At 44.0% G+C, this 22677-nt stretch overlaps 2 protein-coding genes across 2 annotated transcripts in view; one reads left to right on the top strand and one right to left on the bottom strand.

The window, feature by feature from the left end:
• ppm1e (protein phosphatase, Mg2+/Mn2+ dependent, 1E) overlaps positions 1–1788 on the top strand; it is a 38994-nt gene extending 37206 nt beyond the window's left edge. Inside the window, exon 8 of the mRNA XM_083909975.1 lies at positions 515–1788. Within this exon, the coding sequence (XP_083766101.1) occupies positions 515–1449 (935 nt within the window). The 3' untranslated portion in view covers positions 1450–1788. The remainder of the gene's footprint in view (positions 1–514) is intronic.
• A 5586-nt stretch (positions 1789–7374) lies between these two features.
• Positions 7375–21563, bottom strand: trim37 (tripartite motif containing 37). The gene is made up of 25 exons (XM_083910685.1): positions 21425–21563; positions 20544–20623; positions 20361–20462; positions 20111–20151; positions 19845–19961; positions 17883–17970; positions 17666–17788; positions 17363–17486; positions 16551–16618; positions 16317–16441; positions 16181–16231; positions 16023–16104; positions 14977–15053; positions 13682–13861; positions 13476–13590; positions 13216–13407; positions 12995–13128; positions 12818–12900; positions 11213–11443; positions 10740–11054; positions 10504–10653; positions 10158–10299; positions 9971–10062; positions 9210–9320; positions 7375–7975 (listed from the first exon to the last, which is right to left on the bottom strand). Exons 2-25 carry the CDS (start codon positions 20562–20564, stop codon positions 7929–7931), a joined length of 2811 nt encoding a protein of 936 aa, XP_083766811.1. The 5' UTR covers positions 20565–20623; positions 21425–21563; the 3' UTR covers positions 7375–7928.
• Between the last annotated feature and the right edge of the window lie 1114 nt (positions 21564–22677).

Below are 22677 nucleotides of genomic sequence, written 5' to 3'. Positions count from 1 at the left end.
TCCAAGGAAAGTTCCGAGCTGATCATTTGGAAAGGAAGTCTCCCTGGGACCAGGATTGAAGAACCCTGGTTTAAGACAATGTCCGTAAAAAATATGGAAGTTTTAACCCTTTACCGGGCAAAGATCTGTATTTGGTAACTTCGGCAGACATTCAAAACTACGTTCTGACGACCGCGAAACCGAGAAGATCTTAGAAACGTGGCTTTCACCCAGCCAATCTGCAGTAATATCTCAAGAAGCAGGTGTGTTTGAGAAGGGAAACATCTAAAACATGCAGGGCAGTTGCTCCCCAGGACCGGGATTGAAGAACCCTGGTTTAAGACGATTTTAAACATAAAGATTATGGAAGTTTTAACCCTTTATCGGTCAAATAACTGTATTCGGTAAGTTCTGCAGACCACAAAACCCAGGAGATCTTAGAAACGTGGTTTTCAGCAGGTGTGTCGGAGCAGGGAAACTTCTAAAACGTTTCCCTGAAGAGCCCTGATCTCACAGACTAACTTCTCGTTCACAGGAGACTCCGAGCACAAACCCTACATCTGCGGCGACGCCGACCACTGCGACGTCGCCCTGGACGGCACAGAAGACTACCTGATTCTGGCCTGCGATGGATTCTGGGACACGGTGAGTTCGGAGGAGGCTCTGCGCGTGGTCAGCGATCACCTGCTGGAGAACACCGGCGACACCACCATGGTGGCGCACAAGCTCGTGGCGTCCGCCCGCGACGCAGGCTCCAGCGATAACATCACGGTGGTCGTGGTCTTCCTGCGGGACCCGCGCTCGCCGGCGCCCACCAGCACCGAGGACGAGGAGGAGGGCGGCGGCGCCGCGGAGGAGGAGGCGGAGGAAGAGGACATGGCCGAGGTGGAGGAGGAGGAGCAGGAAGAGGAGGAGGAGGAAGAAGAAGGAGTCAGGGTCGAGCGAGAAGGAGGCCAAGGAGGCACCGCAGACTTCGGGGGAAAGGGCCGCGGAGGTTGGCCCCTGCAGCAGTGCTCGGCGCCCGCCGACCTGGGCTACGAAGACCGCACGGACTCCTTCACGGACAGAACCAGCCTCAGTCTGCTGGGGCCGTCGCTCGAGGGACGGATCTCCCTGAGGCTGCCGCGCTCCAACTTCAGACCCAAACTCCTCACGACCTCCCACGTCTACGGAGGCGCTCGCCCAACGTTCAACGTTCTGTTCCAGGAGCCGAGCGTCTCCGGCTCAACGGACCCGCTGTGGTCCCGCACAGCTCCGCTGCCGCTGCTGCAGGGCCGAGCGGCGAGGCCGAGCCGCAGGTTAGACCACGACAGACGCCACTGGGGCCGGAGGCGGCCTCGCAGATCCAGGGAGATGTGCGGTCCGTTACCGTCCGGTTACTCTCAGACCATCATCGCTCAGGGAAGGAGCTCTGACACAGAGAGGCCTGGAGTGGCAGTGCCTCGGCTGCTCTACGACGCCACCATGTGAAGAGGAGGAGGAGGAGGTGACGACCCAAACCAAACCATCTCCTTCATTTATGTCGTCTTCAACAACGCGTCTTTCTTTGATCGTAGTTAGCTGTGGCTCCTGCAGTTGTTACGTGGCTCTCTGTCCTCAGACAACATGATGTTTCCAAACAGTCCAAACAATCAACCCCCAAAACTAGAATATGTGACAGGAATACTCCTTGAGTTTCAGAGAAATGTCACTAAATGAGCTCCGAGACTCACTCTAGAGTTTGACGGGAAGAGAAAACCTCAGGATTCTCTCGATTTCAGTCTGTAGACGTGTTAAAGTCTGTTGTTGTGCACTCTTGACAGAGACAAATCCCCTCCACTCATTGAATAACATACATATATTTCTATATACACACACATCACTGTCCTGGTGTGTTTATGACCCAAATGACCCAAAAATATTGACCATTAAGGCCAGTGAATCCATGGCGGTGCTCTAGTAACAGGGTTGTCCTCAAACTGTCCTCAAACTGTCCACAAACTGTCCACAAACTGTCCTCAAACTCACCCTGAACTGTCCACAAACTGTCCACAAACTGTCCTCAAACTGTCCCTGAACTGTCCCTGAACTGTCCCTGAACTGTCCCCTGAACTGTCCACAAACTGTCCCTGAACTGTCCCTGAACTGTCCACAAACTGTCCCTAAACTGTCCTCAAACTGTCCCTGAACTGTCCACAAACTGTCCCTGAACTGTCCCTGAACTGTCCCTGAACTGTCCCCTGAACTGTCCTCAAACTGTCCCTGTACTGTCCTCAAACTGTCCACAAACTGTCCTCAAACTGTCCACAAACTGTCCTCAAACTCACCCTGAACTGTCCACAAACTGTCCCTGAACTGTCCTCAAACTGTCCCTGAACTGTCCACAAACTGTCCCTGAACTGTCCTCAAACTGTCCCTGAACTGTCCACAAACTGTCCTCAAACTGTCCCCTGAACTGTCCTCACAAAGTCAAACAACACTCGTGCACAGACACCGAACACCATCAGTGACTTTGATCAAATAAATCAAGGAAAACTTCAAATATAAACTTCAAATTCACTAAGTACTTTTTGTGCATCGTCAAATAATAATAATAATAATAATAATCCACCTCGACACATTTCTGTAATTAAAGAAAAGTAAAAAGGTCGACTGCACAATCAATCAGATCTTTATTTCTATTCTGTGTCGCTCAGATATTTTAATGCAGGACGAGGAGCAGACACAGACACAGGTTTATTTTCACCTTTCTCGTCCTGAGGCAGCTTGTTGAGAATGTCAAGCAGCTGAGCGTCAGATATATACATATATACATATATATATATATGTAATATATTGGCCTGTAATTGCTGGTCTTCAGCGATCACTGCTGTTTTCCCCAGGACTGAAGGCACATGCTGTTCTGTCACAGATAAAAAAAAAAACACTTAACGTCTGATGATAAAAAGATTAGCACTCACTTCTCTGAATAAAGGCTCGGTGTTTTCCACATAAACCTGGGATAAATGGGCTTTTACGTCCGAGTAGAATTTTTATTTGCTGTAGTTGCTCCTGGGACAAAAATAGTTATATAGCGCGAGTATTTCCAGTCTATTTATTTAAAGCGTTTAAAGACGTGATTGAACGCCGCAGAACACGTGCCTTTGTGTTACTGAAGCCTCTGCTAATGTGGAAATTATAGATCAATATCACTAAAGTCTCCTATTATTAAATATTATTTTGTCATTTAACGCACACGCAGGACAGCCATTATTCATCTTCACCCCCCGAGTGTTTTCCTTAAAAATGATGTTTAGTTCTTTAAATCCCGTGAAGAGCAGAGTTTTCCGTCTGTAAATAACGTTTCACACGAGGCTCAGTCTTCACGCCACCAAATATCTGAGGTGACCCATCAGGAACCGAGTCCACATTCGTTATCTGCTGCTTTATCACGCCGGGGGGGGGCGGGACCACAACCTGGACAGGTGAACGACCATTAACTAGAGTCAAATTTCGAGAGGGACCAACATGAACCTCTGCATGTTTTCTTTCGCCGCTAATCCACTGTGTCGCCCCTTAATTTCTTTTTAATTCACACTTCTGCTGACATAATGTGACCATTCTACGATCATATCAGACTCATGTCAAACACTCAGTATAGGATCGGACCACTGTATGCGTCCACACTGAAGAACTGGACGGAAGATAAATGAACCTCGACCTCCTTCACGAAAACCCCCAGATCCTCACTTTCTAACAGCAGAAGCTTCTTCGTTTCTCTCCACAGCAGCCATTTCTATATGTTTGAATCCACTTTTTAATTCCAACGATTCAGTTTTTACCAAGTCCAGCCGTGCCGTGCTGTGCCGAGGCGAGACGGTACTGGATTGTGTGGGAAAAAATGGACGCGGAGCAGTTTTCCAGTTGCAAAAACGCCGGTGAAGGTCACAAAGGTCACAGAGGTCACCCGTTTGAAGACTCGTCGGGCCCGATTTCCCACTTCCTAGGCTTTCCATTTCCAACCTGGCAACCCTGTCCATTCACATGCTACAAGACGACATCGTCAGCCGCAGATGCAGAAGAAGACAAACGTACAGGAGGCTCACGAAGACGAGCGACAGAACTGTTAGATTTGGTTGGGGCTCTTATTTTGAAATGCTGGCTCAGGGTTCGGGCTTTAACCTCTCCGTCGCTCTCTCCCACATCGTCGTCATTCCTCAGATATATCAGGACGTTATTGTCGGTGTCAAACTGGGCCTCCGTCACATTCCCCGACACGGGTTTCGGCTCGTCGACCAAAGGAGGATATTCTGTTTCCTCAGAGGAGCAGAACGTAACTGAACTTTTATCCAAAGCCACCGGACGACGGACCGATCGACAGACGTGCGGATAACGCGGCCGCGTGTGATTCTGAGTGCTGCAGAGAAAATGTACATTTTAATAATAATTCTGTCTGTGTAAATCAGTGGTTTTAATCAAACGTAGACTCCTCCTCCTGCTGCTGCTGCGGAGAGGATGTCATTATAAAGGTGTTGGACGCAGAGAGATTGTCGTAGTGTCACATTCACGGCCCGTAGCTGCTGTTTCACCCCTGACGATGTATAAATAAATAAACGCACATTAATAATTATGTTAAATATCGGCTCAACAAAAAAAGCCTTAAAAAAAAACCATCTTGCCAATTTTATTATTTCCACCTCTGCAGGTTTTTCCACAACGGTCAAAGTGTTTTCGATGATGAAGTGAACTTTATTTTAATAAAAAAAAAAGGTACAGCGTGTAAAATGTTTTAGGCTATTTTGAAATCACTGTGGTACAAAATGGGCCCCTGATTTAAATATAAATATTTAAAGGCTCATTAATTTACCTATATTTTACACACTGGACCTTTGACGGAGTCTGACGTGGATCACACAGGGTCGCAAACGCGAGGGAAAACCCACGGTGCCGCCACGAGACATTCAGGATGTTCCATTTTTACTGATGATTGGGATAAAAAAAAGTCATTTTTGCAGGGTTAAAGCAACAAATTGCAGTGGTTTTCTGTGTCGTGGACTGAAGACTTGTTTTTAAACCTGATTTCATGGCAATAGTGGTTTAGTTTGGATGTTTTACCGCAGACCGAAGCGGCGACGACAGGCGACCGCGACGTTTTCTGCGAGTTCGTGGTTTAAATCGAATCACGATCGACTGATTTGAAGGTTGATTTTTTTTTACAGCAGCAACACTGAGGAAGTTCCCAGGACGTTTTTTTTCCCTGAAAGTTTGCTCTGCAACTACAGGAGAAATGTTAGCGCGACCTTCAGAGAACGTCGTGAGTTCACTGAAACGCTGAATTCATCACCGTTATGAGCAATAAAAACTCACTCACTCGTGTCGGAGCGGGCTCTGTTCAGCTCTGCCATCCCATAATCTCTCTTTGTCTTAAGTTTAGGGCCCTTCATGAAACCTGCACTGTGTGTCTACGTACACAAAAAGAAGCTTTTTCTATTTCTCTGTAAGCAATAATGATGTCGTAATAAAAGGCTCTCGGGGGGTTTTTTGTCTTCTGTGACGACGTTTCACAGATCAGTAAAGTCATGATCTGTGACTTCAGAGCTGCTGAATACACACACACTTATAGCCATAAAACCACGTCTGTGCACGTGTATGATGATGATGATGATGTGAGGGCTGTGATTGGCTGTGGAAGACAAACAAACCCCCGCGATTGGCTCTTATTCAACATGCAGGATAGGTTAACACACACACACAGACAAAAAAAAAACAGTAAAACACATTGAGTACCTGTATTTACCTGTGTTCCTGTAGTAAATATAAATATGTGTAATGTAACTGGTGACTAATTATCATGTCTATAAAGATTAGACCAAGTCTTTGACTCCTCAATTCTTTCCTTCTCCTTTTTCTCTGGTAACTTTAATCTGTCACAGATGCAGTAAAAGTGCAAGATTTGCCTCCAAAAAGCTAAAATACTGCAGTCTTTATAGTAATATTGTAATATTTTGGTGATATTTTATGTTATACACAGGTCATAGTCACTTCAGACTCCCATTAAACCCTCTCTGAACTGATAATTACCATATTATGTTTATGTTTATTTCAGACAAAGTGCAGTTACAATTCCAAAAAACAAGACAGAACAACATATAACGAAATTAAAGAAATATATATATATAAAGATTTTTTTATTTTTTTTTTAAAGAAAAATATTATACATATAAAAAGCAACGAAAACATAGATAAGAAATATTACGTTGAAATTCATCCTCACTTTTTTCCCCCATGATTATTATTATTATTATGATGATGATTTCTTGGTGATTACTGTGATTATTCTCCTATTACCTTTTAGAAAATGTACTTTAATGTCAAGATGACGAGTAATTTGGTCGATCCTCGACAGAAGTCAAATAAAAAGATAATAATCGGCCAAATATGACGACCGTGAATGAAACGAAAACAAGGAAAAACATTGAAGTCAGAGCTGTAATCATATTATGGCAAGAGCAAAAGAGCATATTATGGGCTGTAGTGGTGATTTAAAGTCGTACTGGCCCTTTAAGTGTATTCCAAGTACAGAGGAAATACAAGAAAAAATATACAGAATATACAAAACAATAAAGTATAAGTTCTACTCAATAATATGTCATGGTCACGCGGCTTCAGCAACAACTACAGACGGAACTAAAGAAACGTTATTTGTGGAGGTTACACATGTTTTTGGCTCTAAAATCAGTTCAAACGAGCCAAAAACGCATGAAACAAGCAAACGCAAACAAGGTTTTACAAGATCGCATGAGAAGAGAAGACGGAGTCATGTATGTGAACATGTTTACATCCAAACCATCAAGAGAAAAAGAGGATTTACTGCTGAATCTGCCAAAAACTGAACCCGTGAAACAAATATCAACGCGACAATATCGTTCACCTGAAGTTTAAAAATGATACAAAACATGAAGGAGAATATTTCAGTTGAGTTTGTGATGAATCCTCAGTGATGTGATGATGCTGTTCCTCATGTGGAACACTGAGCTCTGCTGTTACATAAGCAGCTTTAACTAAAGTGAACAGCCCTTCACATTCTTCCTCTCACTGCGCTGTAATCTGGATTTATTTATTTATTCCCTCTCTGTTCTCACAGGTTCGTGCCGAGGACGAGAGAGAAAAAAGTTGCTCTACGACGTGACTAAAGAGAGCGTGCGCGCGTCATTTTAGTAAAACATTTATTTATTTATTTATCACACAAAAAGTCAATGTACACATCGTTTCAAAACAAAAGCAGATTTTGACACAAGCACGAAATAAAAAAAAAAAAGATAATTTCAACAAACAAATGCAGAGAAAATCCATGAATCCATTTTAAACATCTATGATACACTTCAGTACACGATGAAACCATGCGTTCTCTAACCACTTAGACTTAGGCTATGGCTCAATTATGAGGGGAAAGTGTCCACAAAGTGCAGAAAGAATCTTTTAAACTCCGTCAGTGTCTGACATTCAGTATTGTGTTTGTAAAAATGTCTTCATTATTAAAAGTCTGTACCGATGATCGCTTCTTCAGAGGTTTATTTTATAATCCATGTCGTTATAAATGTCAAATAAAGAGAGAAAGAGAGAGAAAAGGAAGCGCGGTGTTTCTGCTGCAGAGAAACTCTTCTAATAAAACTCCTAACTTAACAGATCATATACAGATTTATCATTAGACTCTTGCAAATTATGTAGATTCATATTATATATAAATAAACTTTGTGACAGCTTTGAAATGCCCCGTGTCTGCGTCTGCAAAAGGTTTTCAAAATAAGAGTCATGTCGTCGTCTCTTCAGTGTTCGTTATTCTTATTCAGTCGAGTGAAATATGAATGAATCGACCGTTTCCATCCGGTTGTTGAACTGAATTGTCGTTATTTTGGAGTTCATGCATCAGGAGCTAACTGCTGCTGAGGGTAAAACCAGCAGGTTGCCAGGTCTGACGGACTCGAAGGGAATCACCTGTCGGCGTGCAGACTCACGTCATCAGACACGAGCTGCTCTCCTGCAGGAAGGAAGAGGAGAGAATTTCACCCTGAGGTTTCAGGCGCCCGTGTCGCACGAAAACAGAGATCAACGTCTTTACATTAAAGAGTTTGTTTGTAGCAGCTGACTGAGACAATTATCACCCATCACCACCTGTCCACAAATATACAATAACAACGTCATTTAACTTGAATTTAAGTGTAAAACAGGAAAAATGTGACACAGTGAAAAGGAAAGAGACATTTAGTGAAATGACTCAAGGACGTACATGAAGTTCTGCTGCGTCAACATCAGAGCGACTGGAACGACGACGGCCCGGGAATCACTGAGAGAAGCACGCGATACGATACGCGATATCACGATATATTAATTACTTTTGAAGATTTCTGATTGTTTCAGCTTCTTAAAGGTCACATAGAGTGGTCCTGTTGCACATATATGTTAGTTATGGAGGTCTACATACATACATTAACTTGTTTTTATGGTCAAAAACCTCCTAGTTGCTGTAAACGAGCCGATAGAAATCCTCTTTTGTGAAGCTCTTCATCAGTCGCGATATTTCAGAGTGAACTTTCACCCCCAGAAGACAGAGGCTTGTGATTGGCCAGTACTAATCAGCACACCTGCTCTCAGAAGCGCAGATCCCCCTTTCTGGAACGGTGGATGCACTGCTCCTCATTATGAAAACATTGTTTTAACAGTGTTTAAAAATAACTTCTTCACGACTCCCCGCCGCAGTCCCTTTGACGACCTTTGACCCGGAGTCAGAAGACACTGTCGCTCGTGAAACACCTCCACAACGGACGTTATTCTTCTTCTGCAGTTCAATGTACACTACAGATGTGCCTGGACTAGTGCCCGGAGCAGGAGGATCTGCTGTTCAGGAGAACCGATGTTTACGTAACTATTACGGGATTTAAGATTACAATAAAACACAGCGTTCTCAGCAGTGGCTGAACTGTTTGTTTAGAACCTTCAGGGCTTCTTAAACAAGGTAATGACGCAGATACACACCAAATAAACAGCCTTAATAGGAACTTCCGGTCGAGTTCCTCTTTAAATATTATTTTTCTCATTAAAAATCATGAAAAGTGAATCATTTTGTGTTTGTGGACAAAAACAAAGACATTTGACAACATCATCGTTTTCAGCTTTGACTCTTAAACACAGCAAATGCCCATGTTGTGGATCGATAAAGGACTTTCCTTCATATTTCATCACTCCATAAGTGTGTGTGTGTGTGTACGTGTTACCTGTGCAGGGAGGGCGATGGTTGTCATACGTGGAGTTGTTGCTCTGAAGAACCTCGTCTTCAGTGTCGCTGTCGCTGCTCGTCGCTGCCACCAGGACGGACGGCGGCTGATCTACAGAGCAGAGAAAAAGATTTAGTGTAAAGACAAACACAAGGAGCTCAAGAGAAACAGACAGAAAACACACTTTTAGGCAGAAAATATCGTCGTTTATCACAGTTCATCACTCAAAAATGATCCAGTAATGCAGCAATAATATATTTACTATTCAAAACTAAACATTTGCATATTTCAGACGCACAAAGAGTCGGAGAAGTTACTGCACAACACAACAAACACAACACAAAGCCTCACTCAAACAACACTATTAAAACATACAGCAACATCAAGCTGAATCTTTGAAAATATATATATTTTAAAACCATTTTCTTCCTTCAGTGACGTTTTTGAAACACATTTACATCCATATATTAAATTATAATGACATTTACTTTGGAGGAAATACACACAATTAGTTGATATTTGGTCTTAATGTTCAGTATTTCAGTCTAAAAAAAGCCTCTCCTCGTCGTTTACTATAGAACACTGCCACCTGTTGGATCACTGGGTAACTTACACCTATGCCAAACAGGAAAATGGGTAGAAATTATTATGACAATTGGACAAAAACATACATTTAAAAGACCAGGAACTGGGAATGAAAGAATATAAATAACATGGAATGAAAAATGTCATGTTCCAATGACAGCTGAGGGTGAACTCACCTTCCTTTGGCTGAGGCGGAGCAGACGGTCCCTCCAGCAAAGGCTGATGGGAGTTTCCTGAAGTCTCAGAGTCACAGTCCAGCAGCGCCGACCTGCAGTTGGGAGACAAGGATGAAGATGGTGAGACGACAGGAGTTCTCTCTGCTGCAGCTAAACGGCTTGAATAATTCTGCTGAGAGTGCCGCACCCTAACGTTCTCTTGTTGGTCGTCAAGTAGCTCGGTCCTCCCAAAGAGAAGATGTCGTCCTTTGGTCCGGACGTCCCGTACAGCTGCTGCTCTGAGGAGGAGCTGCTGTGGGAGGACTGGCTGCCGTCGGCCTTCACCACTCCTGGAGGAAAAAAGGTTCCAGATATCATTTATGGCCAGTTGATGCAGTGAAAAGCATCAACTGTCAGAGAACTAAACGAAACAACATCATGGTTGTGTCTCACTTCATAAGAAAACACAGAAAGAGGACAAATCTAAGTCAACAAAAAGGTAAACAAATCAGTGAAATCAGTGTTGTGAGGTCGTCAGTCACATAAATACTGACCCTCTGCTCCTCCAGCTCCATCTTTAGGATGAAGACCGAGTTCTGCGACTCCCTCTGCTCCTCTCAGCTCCTTCTCCATCTGCTCCGGACTCCTCCTCTTCAGGACCGCCGAGCCACTGCTGTCCAGGACCGGGGACAGAGACTTCCTGGCTGCTCACAGAAATAAGACTCGTGATGACGACGATTACAGCACTTTCTCCTGTAGTAGCGTGAGTCGTCGTCGTGTGTGTCCTCACCGGGGCGGCAGGGCCTGGACCGAGCAGCCGCTCTGCTCAGCAGGTCCAGGTCAGTGGGCTTACGACACGCTGCCAGCTCCGAGTCGGCGTGATGAGACGACGACGACGACGCCGCCTCCTCCGTGGTGAAGGCCCCCGACGGACCAGGCCGGAGCTCGGCGGAACCGCGAGCCTCCAGCATCTGATTCTTGACCGAGATCTTGCTGCGGACCTCGGCCATCTGAGCCTTGAGGCGGATCAGGACGCCGGAGTCTGGAGCCGACCGCCTCACCACCTGAGGACGACGCTCTCGCTCTTTCCTGGAGTGAGGATGAGCTGGAAGAGACATGATGGAGAGAGAGAGACAACACCATACGTTATAAATACAAAATGTGGTGTGGTAAACAAAGCAAGACCCATGTTAAGTCCATTAATTAAGTCCATTTTAAAAGAAAAACCTCCAATTAACCGATTAAAGAGCCGAGCGTGCAGACCTTGTGTGTGCAGCAGAGACAGCGGAGGCCGAGGCTGAAGGCCCCACAGAGACTCCACGCTGCTGCGCTCCTTCAGATCCAGCAGCTGGATCAGGATGACGGGGTCCAACTCCAGGAGGCTGTTGCTGCCAGAAGCACCGACTCCGCTGTTAGCGGCAGTACGAGCAGCAGCGAGAGCAGCAGCAGCAGCAGCGCTGCGGTGTAAGGAGGGAGCAGCTGACATGGATCCTCCTGCAGATGACCAACAGATTATGGTTTTCATGTGTGCTTTGGAATTCCTTTTCTGGGTATAAATATGACAACGTATTCAGGCTAGTTTTGCAAAACAATGTTGTGTTGCTGCTATTTCCAGAGTGTTTCTATAACGGCACACAGTGTTAGGACCCGCTGCACCAACACTGACTCATCCTCTTCAAACCTTTCAACACCGACACAGTGGAGCTCACTGAAGGAGCTGCTTTGAGCCCCAGGATCACAGTGTTCTGGATCACTGTGCTGTTGTCACAACACAAATACATTTAGATTTTTGGAAGTTATCAAATAAGTCTTTTTTTTAGACTTTTATTTGACTCGACTGAAGACAAAAACAGGCCTTTGTTTTCTTTGGTAGAACAGTCAGTGTTTGACGGTCCTGGTGAGGCCTTTTCTCCAGGTTTTTGAGAAAGTAAACAGATTGGAGATGTTGCCTTAATTGTGTTCATGTGAGAACTCTAGATCTTTTAAAGCAACAATATGGAGGATTTTGACCTTGAAATAATGTCTTTAAAGGTCACATAGAGTGGTCATGTTGCACATATATGTTAGTTATGGAGGTCTACTTACATACATTAACTTGTTTTTATGGTCAAAAACCTCCTAGTTGCTGTAAACGAGCTGATAGAAATTTGTCCTTTTTGAAGCACTTGTCAGCCGCAATATTTCAGACATAAATCTCACCCCCAGAAGACAGACCGTGTTGTGATTGGCTAGTACCCCGGAAGTGACATATCAGCACACCCGCTCTCAGAAGCGCAGCTCCCCCCTCTGGAACGGTGGATGCACTGCTACTCATTATCAAAACACTGTTTTAACAGTGTTTAAAAATAGCTTCTTCACGACTCCCCGCCGCAGTCCCTTTGACGACCTTTGACCCGGAGTCAGACCCAGAGTCAGAAGACACTGTCCCTCGTGAAACACCTCCACAACGGACGTTATTCTTCTTCTGCGGTTCAATGTACGCAACCGGATGTGCCCGGACTAGTGCCCGGAGCAGGACGATCTGCTGTTCAGGAGAACCGCTGTTTACGTAACTATAACGGGACTTTCAGAGATCTCGCTGAGCCTGAGATTACAATAAAACACACTGTTCTCAGCAGTGGCTGAACTGTTTGTTTAGAACCTTCAGGGCTTCTTAAACAAGGTAATGACGCAGATACACTCTGAAAAACAGCGTTAATTGGAACTTCCGGTCTAGTTCCGCTTTAAGATCATTTTAGTACATCATCTTACAACAGGGTGAATGGCACCCCGGTCAAAGCCAGAGCAGGAAACTTCAGGTTTCAGGTCAGCACAAAACGGTCAACTGAAGCATTAACATGCTGTAAACAGAGTTGATGTATTAAATACCTGTGGCTCCAGCCAAGTCGTCAGGAAGTTCTCCTTCTTCTGTCTCCAGGTTCCCGATGAAGTCCACGTCATTCTCTCCCGACCTGTGCAAACAGTTTCAATCACAAAATGCATTTAGTAAATAACATACAAAGACGTGATGACATCATTTGCAGTTTATCCGACTGTGGAGCTCACATGGTTTCCTCGTCGATGTCGTTCTCCTCAGTGTTGCTGGTGGCCGTGGAGCTGCCTGAGGTGCTGCTGCCGTCCAGAGGGTTCACCTCCTCCTCGGTCAGACAGTCCACCTCCAGGTCACCGTCTGACAGCTCCTTTAACAACACGGTGAGAATATATACGATGACACCGGGCTGCACAGATCGATCCATCGTTAAAGAACACCGAGCCGGTTTCCTTACATTCGAGTCGTCCTGCAGTGTCCTCTCCTCCTCTTCGAATTTCTTACTGTTGGTCAAAGTCGCGTGGAGGTCGTCGTCGCTCTTCACAGAGTGAGGGTCTCTTTCGGAGGCTGTGGTGCCTGCAGTCAGCCTCTGGTCAGGAGGCGAGGAGCTACGGGACGTTTGGCGGCGAAACAGCTCGATAGCCAACCTCTGAAATAAGAAATATTCATCATGAGCGACTCAGAAGACACAAACAGACAGAGACACACAGTGCGTACCTCTTTGAGGTTGTTGATCTGCTGTATGTAGCCGCTCTGGGCCGACTCCAGTTGACTGATGTACCAGTACTGATCTCTGCACTTCTGGAAGAAGGTGGGCGAGCGAACCTGGTAGCTGAGCAGGACACATGAAAACAGCCAGTTACACTCTAAAAAGAGACTTTTCTGCTGGTTTCTTTCATGTCAGTGTGTCCGTCTGTACGCACCAGAGGACCAGGGTGTCCGTCTGCATGTTCAGGTAGCCCTCGCTGGCCAGAAGGTCCAGTCGGAAGAAGCGGTTGTAGCCCCAGCATTCGCCGACCTCGAAGTCCGAGGCAAACTCCCGGATGATGTTCTTGGTCGGGTCGTTGGAGGCTTGATGGACCATTTCCACGCGGTACTCGTATCTGCACAGAGGAGAACGTCACTGCAGTGGAGAACATACTGGAGACGTGAGGACACGAGCGTTGTGTAATATTTAATTTGCTGCTCTCTGAGTAAAACAAATAAAACTAGAGTGGTGATAGTCGACGACTACTAATGCTCCGCGCTGAGTCCATGCGCCCACATTTTTATGCCAATTTTAAAGCAAAATTTGCATAAGCAATGAAGGCCACTTTGGACATGTGGTGTGCAGCGGTGACCTTGGAAATAGGTCAAGGTCACCGATCTTCGAACTTGTTCAAGATACTTGTAAGAGGCATCCACAGTGCCAGTTTGGCAGCAATACAATAAATATTTGTCAAGTTATCGCGTTGACAAGGTTGAAAAGTGCCGTTTTTTGGCTATTTTTCAAGTTTCAAGTGCAGCTGTGACCTTGAAAAGTAGGTCAAGGTCACCCATCTTCAATGTTGTCCAAGATACTTGTAAGAGGCATGGACAGTGCCAGTTTGACATCAATATGTCGAATATTTGTCAAGTTATCGTGTTGACAAGCTCGTAAAGTGCCGTTTACACATTTCTCACATTTCCCCGCAAAAAAAACCGCGTAAAAATTCATGAAATGTTCAAAAAAAGGTTTTTGGACAAAACCAAAAAAAACGCCTGGAGATATTCACCCACTAAACAATCCTGCAAAATGTGAAGGGCGTACGCGCACAGGAAGGTATTCATTTTAGTCCTGACGGACGGACGGAATGGTGCGAACGCTATATGCTGTCAATGAGTTAATGCAAAGGCTGTAAATTTGACTTTAGCTTAGTTCACATCGACTCTTTACAAACTTGTGAACCAACAGCACTTATGTTTTTCTCATTCCAATCAATAAAGAGTTCTGTATCTGTATCTCAGGCTGTGGATGTAAAAACATCATGTGAACATAACCCTACTCTCACTACATCTTCTACAAATCAATAATTTGTTTTCAAGTCTAATTATTGTAAATGCAATGACTATATCCATGTCTGCAAATGGAAACCTTCTATATACATATATTTAACTTTAAGAAGAAGAAGAAGATCTGGTTGAGTAAAAGAAAGGGTTGATGGGAAGAGAGTGGAGACGCTGTATTATAAATTCATACTTTGATGTTTCAGGAAGTCCAGCGGACAGTTCCAAGAAGACAGACAGGTAATTTCCACGGACCACACCATTACCATCCTGAGGAAACACATCAATGACACCAGTTACCAACATGCAGTCCTGGTGATTTACAGTAAACTGTACAGTGATGATCGTGTGACTGTTTTCTCTTTTATTCAGAAAACTTTGGCTAATTCTAAGTTGAGAGTAAACCAATAATAGACTGATGGGAGAAACTCTTCAACAGAAGGTGGATGACTGTATTTCATCACTGAGGAAATACACTTTTCCTTTAAAGCGGAACTCGACCGGAAGTTCCTATTAACGCTGTTTTTTTTGGTGTGTATCAGCGTCGTTATCTTGTTTAAGAAGCCCTGAAGGTTCGAAACAAACAGTTCAGCCAATGCTGAGAACGCTGTGTTTATTGTAATCTCGGGGCTCAACGAGATCACTGAAAATCCTGTTATGTTTACGTAAACAGCGGTTCTCCAAAAACAGCAGATCGTCCTGCTCCGGGCACTAGTCCGGGCACTAGTCCGGGCACATCCGGTTGCGTACATTGAACCGCAGAAGAAGAATAACGTCCGTTGTGGAGGTGTTTCACGAGCGACAGTGTCTTCCGACTCTGGGTCTGACTCCGGGTCAAAGGTCGTCAAAGGGACTGCGGCAGGGAGTCGTGAAGGAGCTATTTTTAAACACTGTTAAAACAATGTTTTGATAATGAGTAGCAGTGCATCCACTGTTCCAGAAGGGGGAGCTGCGCTTCTGAGAGCTGGTGTGCTGAATAGTATTGGCCAATCACAAGACTCTGTCTTCTGGGGGTGAAAGTTCACTCTGAAACATCGCGGCTGACGAACAACGTCAGAAAAGAGGATTTCAATCGGCTTGTTTACAGCAACTAGGAGGTTTTTGACCATAAAAACAAGTTAATGTAGGTAAGTAGACCTCCATAACTAACATTTATGTGCAACAGGACCACTCTATGGGAGCTTTAAATAATCCTTCTGAAGAAAATGAAAAAGAGAGAAGAAGCCGTTTCAGACTCACGGGGTAAACTTTGAGTCTCCAGCAGAGTCCAGATATCTGGAGCGGTGGACTGTACACGGGGTCAGCCCGCTGCCTCAGGGTGCTACAGACAAATATAAAGACATTTAAAACACACGTTTACCTCATGGATAAACAATATTCCCAAAGAGAATATTTACCTGAAGTTGACGAGAACAAAAGTGCTGGAGTCGTAGGCCGGGACCAGCTCACTGAAGGCAAAGAGAACAAAGACTGAATGAAGCTGGACATGAATAATCATCAGAGATGTTGTTAATTCACAGCTTTATTAACTACCTGGTGAAGTCTGGGGGAACCGGAGTGGTGACAAACGACTGCATGGGTTTACGATGGACCTGCTGAAACATGAGCAGGATCTCCGGACTCTTAGAGATGAGTTCACTTTTACTGCAGGAGTGAAGCTGTGACGACACAAAAACACACAAAAACACGTGAGATTAATGTTCTGTGAAGAGCTTTTCATGGATTAAATCGTCAGAGTTTTCAAGCAGCCAGAGTCAGACGACCGACCTGATGCTCCACCTCCTGCAGCAGAGACTCCAGCAGCTCCGTCTCCTGGGTCAGAGATGTCTTCTGGCCTGGTGGAGGAAGAGGAAAACCGTTCTATTTTCAGCGTCCTACATGTCAGTCACCCCTGATGGAGGCCGGTGAGTGCGACTGCACGAGTGCGTCCACTTAAATATTTCATATGCACATTAGCCCTGACTATAAAAGGCGCCTCTCGCTGCTCTCAGCAGAGTATGAATATCTCTGGAAGCTGCTGTGGTCTCGACCTTTAGGCGTCTTTCAGACATGAGGTCGAAGACAACACTGATACAGACATTTACTCAATGAAGCTTGAGCTCACACATAAAGTTTATTTTGCCGTTTCAACCCCTGACTGGTAGATTCTCACATTTCCTGAATTTAACACACTGTTAATGCTGCATCTGAAGCAGTTTATTGGAAAAGGTCACTGGCTCATCATCATCCCAGTTTGTGAAGGTTGCATATGTTCTCCCCGTGTGCACATGGGTCGTATCTGGGTGTGCAGCTTCCTTCCACAGTCCAACAACATGCTACATTGGGATTAGGTAATCTGGCCACTCTATTTACTGTAGAGACTGACATTCATGAAGGAGGCAAGTGTGACATCGGCTTCTCTATATTTAATGTTGCACCTCTGAAGCTCCTCTGTTAATCTCACAATGTTCAGCTGCGTTATATACAAGCTTTTCACTCCAGTTTTGAAAGACAGGGAATATGAACATCACAGCAAAAATATCATAAAATACCACAACGCAGCTGGATTGTGGTGACCGTGTGTTGTGTGTGTGTCGTACCCATGAGAGTGATGAGTTTGTTCTTGAGCTGATTGTCCAGGCGAGCGATCATCATCTCCACAGCGTTACGGATTTCTCTGACCCGCTCGTCCTTCGCTCCCCTCACAGCCTCCACGTTCCTCTCCTGAAACATCAACGCGTTATCGCCATCTGGTGGATGTTGGTTGGACTTAAACGCTCTTTATTTCTCTTATGTACTTGTCTGCTGTTGCTGTTATTAAGTACAATAAGCTCATTTTCATCTCCCCAGTCAGTAAAAGTCAGATTTCCACATCTCAGAACAAAAACAAAAGCAGTCCTCACCACTTCCTGCACCAGACTGATGAGCTCCATGAGGCGACGGCGGAGTTTGGCCACCTCCTCCTTCACCTTGGTCACATGCTGCTCATAGATCTCCACTAAAGGCTTGAAGGTGTGACCACCGTGCTGCACACAACACACCGGACACGTTACTTTCTGATTCTATATCACTGCAATTTAAGCATTTAATCTAACGTGTTACAGATGAAACTATCCTCACCATGCCTCCCCACAGAGCACACTGATGACAGATGCATTTCTTACACGTCCAGCAGAAAACACTCAGCTTCTCGTGGTGGTTCTCACATCTGCAGGATTACAAAGACCGGATTAAACTTCACTCAAAAAGTTGGCAGTTTCTACATTAACGTGGACAAACCTTTACCCTGAAAGCATCAAACTATCAGCGTCAACACAACAACAACAACAACAGCACAGGTGAATTATTCTGACACACAATCGCAGACTGCATCTCTCAGGCGACCCCGACGACCCTCTTTCACAACTGGCCTCAGGCCAAACAAACAAACGTGAACTGTGTCGGGGGTGAGTGACCTGCATTGTTTAAGCTAACGACTCCGTCGACAGTTAAGGCCACATTATACTTCTCCGACTGCGTATGCGTTATCCGTCTGCGTCACCACGGAGACGCCTCGAGCATTTATACTTCTGCGTCGTGGTGACGGACACTCGCTGCAATTTCCCGCCCGATCAGTAGGGGTCGCTGCGCAAGGTTGTTGTGCTTCTGGCTACAGTGAGCAATGGCGTCCGAGAAAGAAAGAGAGAGAAAGACTGTTGTTGTTGAAAAAGTGGCCGTTTCTCACTTTTCTGTGTCACGGAACGCAGTTTTAAGATAATTTGAGGCGAGAAATTGGCCATTTAGAGTCTAAACATGTGCTGTGTGTGTTAAGATATGACGTATTTATAGTTCGGCAGCGGCGTTATCGGCGGGGATCAGCTCCGCCTCTGTCAGGACGCCCGGAGCGCACTGAGAGCCGGCACAGAGCAGCTTAGCTCGGCCTGTCCTGAGGACCAATCGCAGCTCTTGCCGTCTCCGTAGTCCCTTGACGGAGTGACGGACACTTAAAAAATATTCCGTGCACCCGGAGACGACGCAGAGGCTCTTCGACAGGTTCTGCGTCGACGCAGAGGACTCTGCGTAGCTACGCAGAGCACTTTACGCAGGAGTATAAATTGGGCTTTATCCAGCCTGCAAACTGTCTGTTTTATCAGCAGTGAAGTCACAACGGAAGCATCTTCAAATGAACTCAGTGAAGTCCAAATGATGACAGCTAACTACATAGGGTGAATTCCAATTCCTTGCTTAATTCTCAATCTTAACCCTCAATCTCAAAAATGCGCTCCTTCTAGTCCAAGTGCTGTCCCGAGTCTCAGAAAAATTAAGTTGAGGGCCGAGTTTAAGGGCTGTATCGCCTTTTCCGAGACCACCCTTGGGAGCAAGGGCTACCCAGAATGCATTGCGTGTTTTCTCATAACAAAGATGGCGCCGAAAGCAGTGAAACGAGTACGTTACAAATGAAGTATTTTCTTTGTTAATAGAGATATAAAAATGATGAAAACCATTGTATTATCTTAGTTTAGGCCCATATTATGGATTAATGACGTCATTGTTGCGTAACATTTATTTTTATTTTACGATCTTTTGTCAATAGCCGGCCGGTGCGGACAAGCGATGGTTTGCTATGGTTTACTTTTCAATAAGCCGTGGTGTGTGGTAACTGTCAGCTGAATATGTCCGTGGTTGTGGTATTTGTATGAGTATCATCTTATAACTAACTGACAACCTAATAACCTGACTGAAATAAAATAATAAATAAATAATTGTGACGTAAATGTGTTCTTCTTCTTCTTTTTTTTTGGAGTTGACAGACTGGACGCAGCTTTGACGTTATTCTGCCCCCTACAGTCTGAAGACGTATCTGCATTTAAGGGGTGTCCCATTTCTAAGTGACAAAATAACCCTCAACACTTGGTTTTGAGGCCAGTTAAGATTAAGGGTTGAGCTTGAGGGTTAAGATTGAGGGTTAAGATAGGAATCGGAATTGGCCCATAGTCTGATTACTCTCGCTTACTTGAACTTAGGGGTCAGACTCAGGAATTAGACATTTTAAAAATCACAGGAAATCATTTCACGTGAATAAACACACGGACGTGGACTCACTTGTCCTTGTCGTTGTCTTCGTGCTTGGTGAGGCTGCAGAGCTGAAGGGTGTCCAGCTGCTGGGTCACCTCCTCTGCCCAGCGACAGTTCACCAGCTCCCTCAGCTGAAGCGGAGCGCTTCACGTTCAGAAAGACACGCACACACTTTTAATATTTAATATTACACCAAGTTAATAATTAAGCTTTATAAATATATAAATATATAAATATATATATATATATATAAAAAATCTTATATTTCAATGCTGGCAGATGAGTGTTCTTACCGACAGTGAGGACACTGGGCTCTCTGCTCCGTCAACCAGCGCTGTCAAACAATACATTTGAAATAAATCAGTCAATACAAAAGATCTGGGAAATTAATCTACTTTAAAAGACTATTTTTTGGCTCCCTTTTACTTTTATTTAAACCTTTAATAAAGTTACGTACAGTATCTCTGATTAAAAACCAGACTATGACACACGTGGACTATCAAAGTTTGTGGATTCTGTGAGGCCTGGTGTAAACGGACTTACTCGAATGCAACTGAAGCAGCAGAGTTTGGAGCAGTGAGGGCAGAGGCGAGCGTCCCTCAGCTTCTCCATGCAGATGAAGCAGCGAAACACCTCAGCGATGCTCTGTGCAACGACATAACATGCAACGTTTCTCATTCATTATCGAAAAGGAACCATCTCCATCTGTGTGTGTGTGACACATACCTCGACGCTTTGTTCGTCCATTTCAGCCAGTCTGAATGTCTTAATCTCCAGGATAAATCAAATCGTTTGGAGGCGGTCGTCTGAGAAAAACAAAGTATTTTAAAAGTCACAACCTTTAAATGTGCGTTGAACTCTGAATAGAAAAGAATAGTCTGAAATTAAGCCTCTTTTTTGGATGTTACAGATGGGATATTTTAAATATAGACGGTAACTCAACACTTAATCTGGCTCATTTTCAGATGGAGGCTTAAAATAGTTCAAGATCACGAATAGAATGCATGCAAATATGGATCTTTGCAGCCTCTTTTGGAAGGAAACATTGACTCTATCCACAGCTGGGTATTATAATAAAGAAATCCTGTACTGTAACCTTCAATTAAATGATTAAAGTAATGTCTTATTGGTTCAGTTTATTATAGCTCAAATAAAAATGTCATAAGAGGGACACAACACAATCTGTCAACATTTATATATACAAAAATGGGTCAAACTCATAAATCAGTTATATAATCGGTTAGTAACGTTGGTTATTATATCCCTAATAAATGAAAAATAACTGGGTATGATGATTAACATAATATATTTCAAGAAATCATTATAATATGTGTATGCGATTTCAGGAAAAGCACAATATCTTGCACAGAAAGTGACAAACAGTAGAAAAGCTGCTGCCATCACATTGACTGTTAGCTTGTTTACGGAGTGACAAGCAGAATAAAAGGCCTGTCGTTAATCTGACAGTAAACCCGACAAAGTCCGCTTCTCTCCTGTTATATATGTGATGTTAATCTGTGTGAATTAGCGACGTTACACGTTTTTTTTTAATCGTAATTCCTGTGAGGCTAACTAGCTTGCTGCCGTTAGCAGAGCGGCTCACTCACCTTTCTAGTGTCACCTGCCAAACAAACGGCTAAAGCTACATGCTAAACACCGCCGCGCACCGCCGTGATTGTTGTCCCCACTCGCGGAGACACATTCGGGTAAAAATAGAGCTCGGTTCCGCTCAGTGGAGGCTGAAATTAAATCACACCGAAAAAAAGGATGATGATAACTGTGAGTTAAAGATGCAGCTGCAGCGAGCTGCCACTGTCCCCTAGCAATAACCAATCAAACGGCTCCGTTCACTCTTCTTCTCCTGGTGTTATTGTCGCAAGATTTGTGCGAGAAGGAGGTTTTATCGCCGCCGTGTGGACGGGGAGAGGAACGCAGCCTCATCTGAAGATGTTACTGGGTAGAAAAAAATAAAAAATTACAGTTTTTGATTTAAAAAATATATATATATATGTATTAATAATGAAAATAGTTGTGAAAATGTTAGGGTAATTTTTGTCATCACTATTTTAATATAATTTATTACTCAAAACTTAGCTAATTCTACAGTATATAGGTTTTTACAACAATGCCTGCATCTAAAGTCTAAAAATACAGTGGAATGTAAAACATTTCATTCTCAAACTTCTCCCACATCACACTCATGACATTTTGTTTGTTTTACTTGAAAAGTGCAGAGAGATAAAGAATAAAATGTTCTTCAGCCAGAGGCAAAGACTCCACATCGTCTCCACTGAGCGCAGCGCGACCTCTGACCTGTAAACATACATTATTTAATCAGCCTGTATATTCATGCAGCTCCTGCACACTTTCTGTTTGAGTGATATTGTGCAACTAACATTGTTTTAATGTCATGATTTTTTGACAATTTTCTTTCTGTACACTTGTTCTGCTTTATTCACCTCAAGAGCAGGAAAAGGAGCAGGAAAAACAGGTTTTCCTGTTACAGTCGCACAATTCTTCACTAAGATTATTATTATTATTATAATAATGTCACACTTGTTACTAATACAACAAAACGCAGTAAAATAAGCTCTAAACACCAGCTGCCAATCATTAATGAATGAGGTTAAATCTTATTCTAATGGTTTGTCATCGTTTCAGTTACATATTTCATATGCAGACTATTTTGAGTCCAGGATCTTTGAATTTGCATGAGATATTCATGCTTTTTTTTTTTGAGGGATAATAATCTGATACTTTCCAAAAAAAAATCTTGTATATGGATTACATGCTTCACAATGCAGAGACTGTGCATACATATATATATACTTCTGCACTTTCTTATATGTCTCTTTTTTAC

This window comes from Microchirus variegatus (genome assembly GCF_963457635.1).
Source record: "Microchirus variegatus genome assembly, chromosome: 2".
NCBI classification, from domain to species: domain Eukaryota; kingdom Metazoa; phylum Chordata; class Actinopteri; order Pleuronectiformes; family Soleidae; genus Microchirus; species Microchirus variegatus.
The sequence above is the reverse complement of the archived record's forward strand: the minus strand, read 5'-3'. Positions and strand labels throughout refer to the sequence as shown.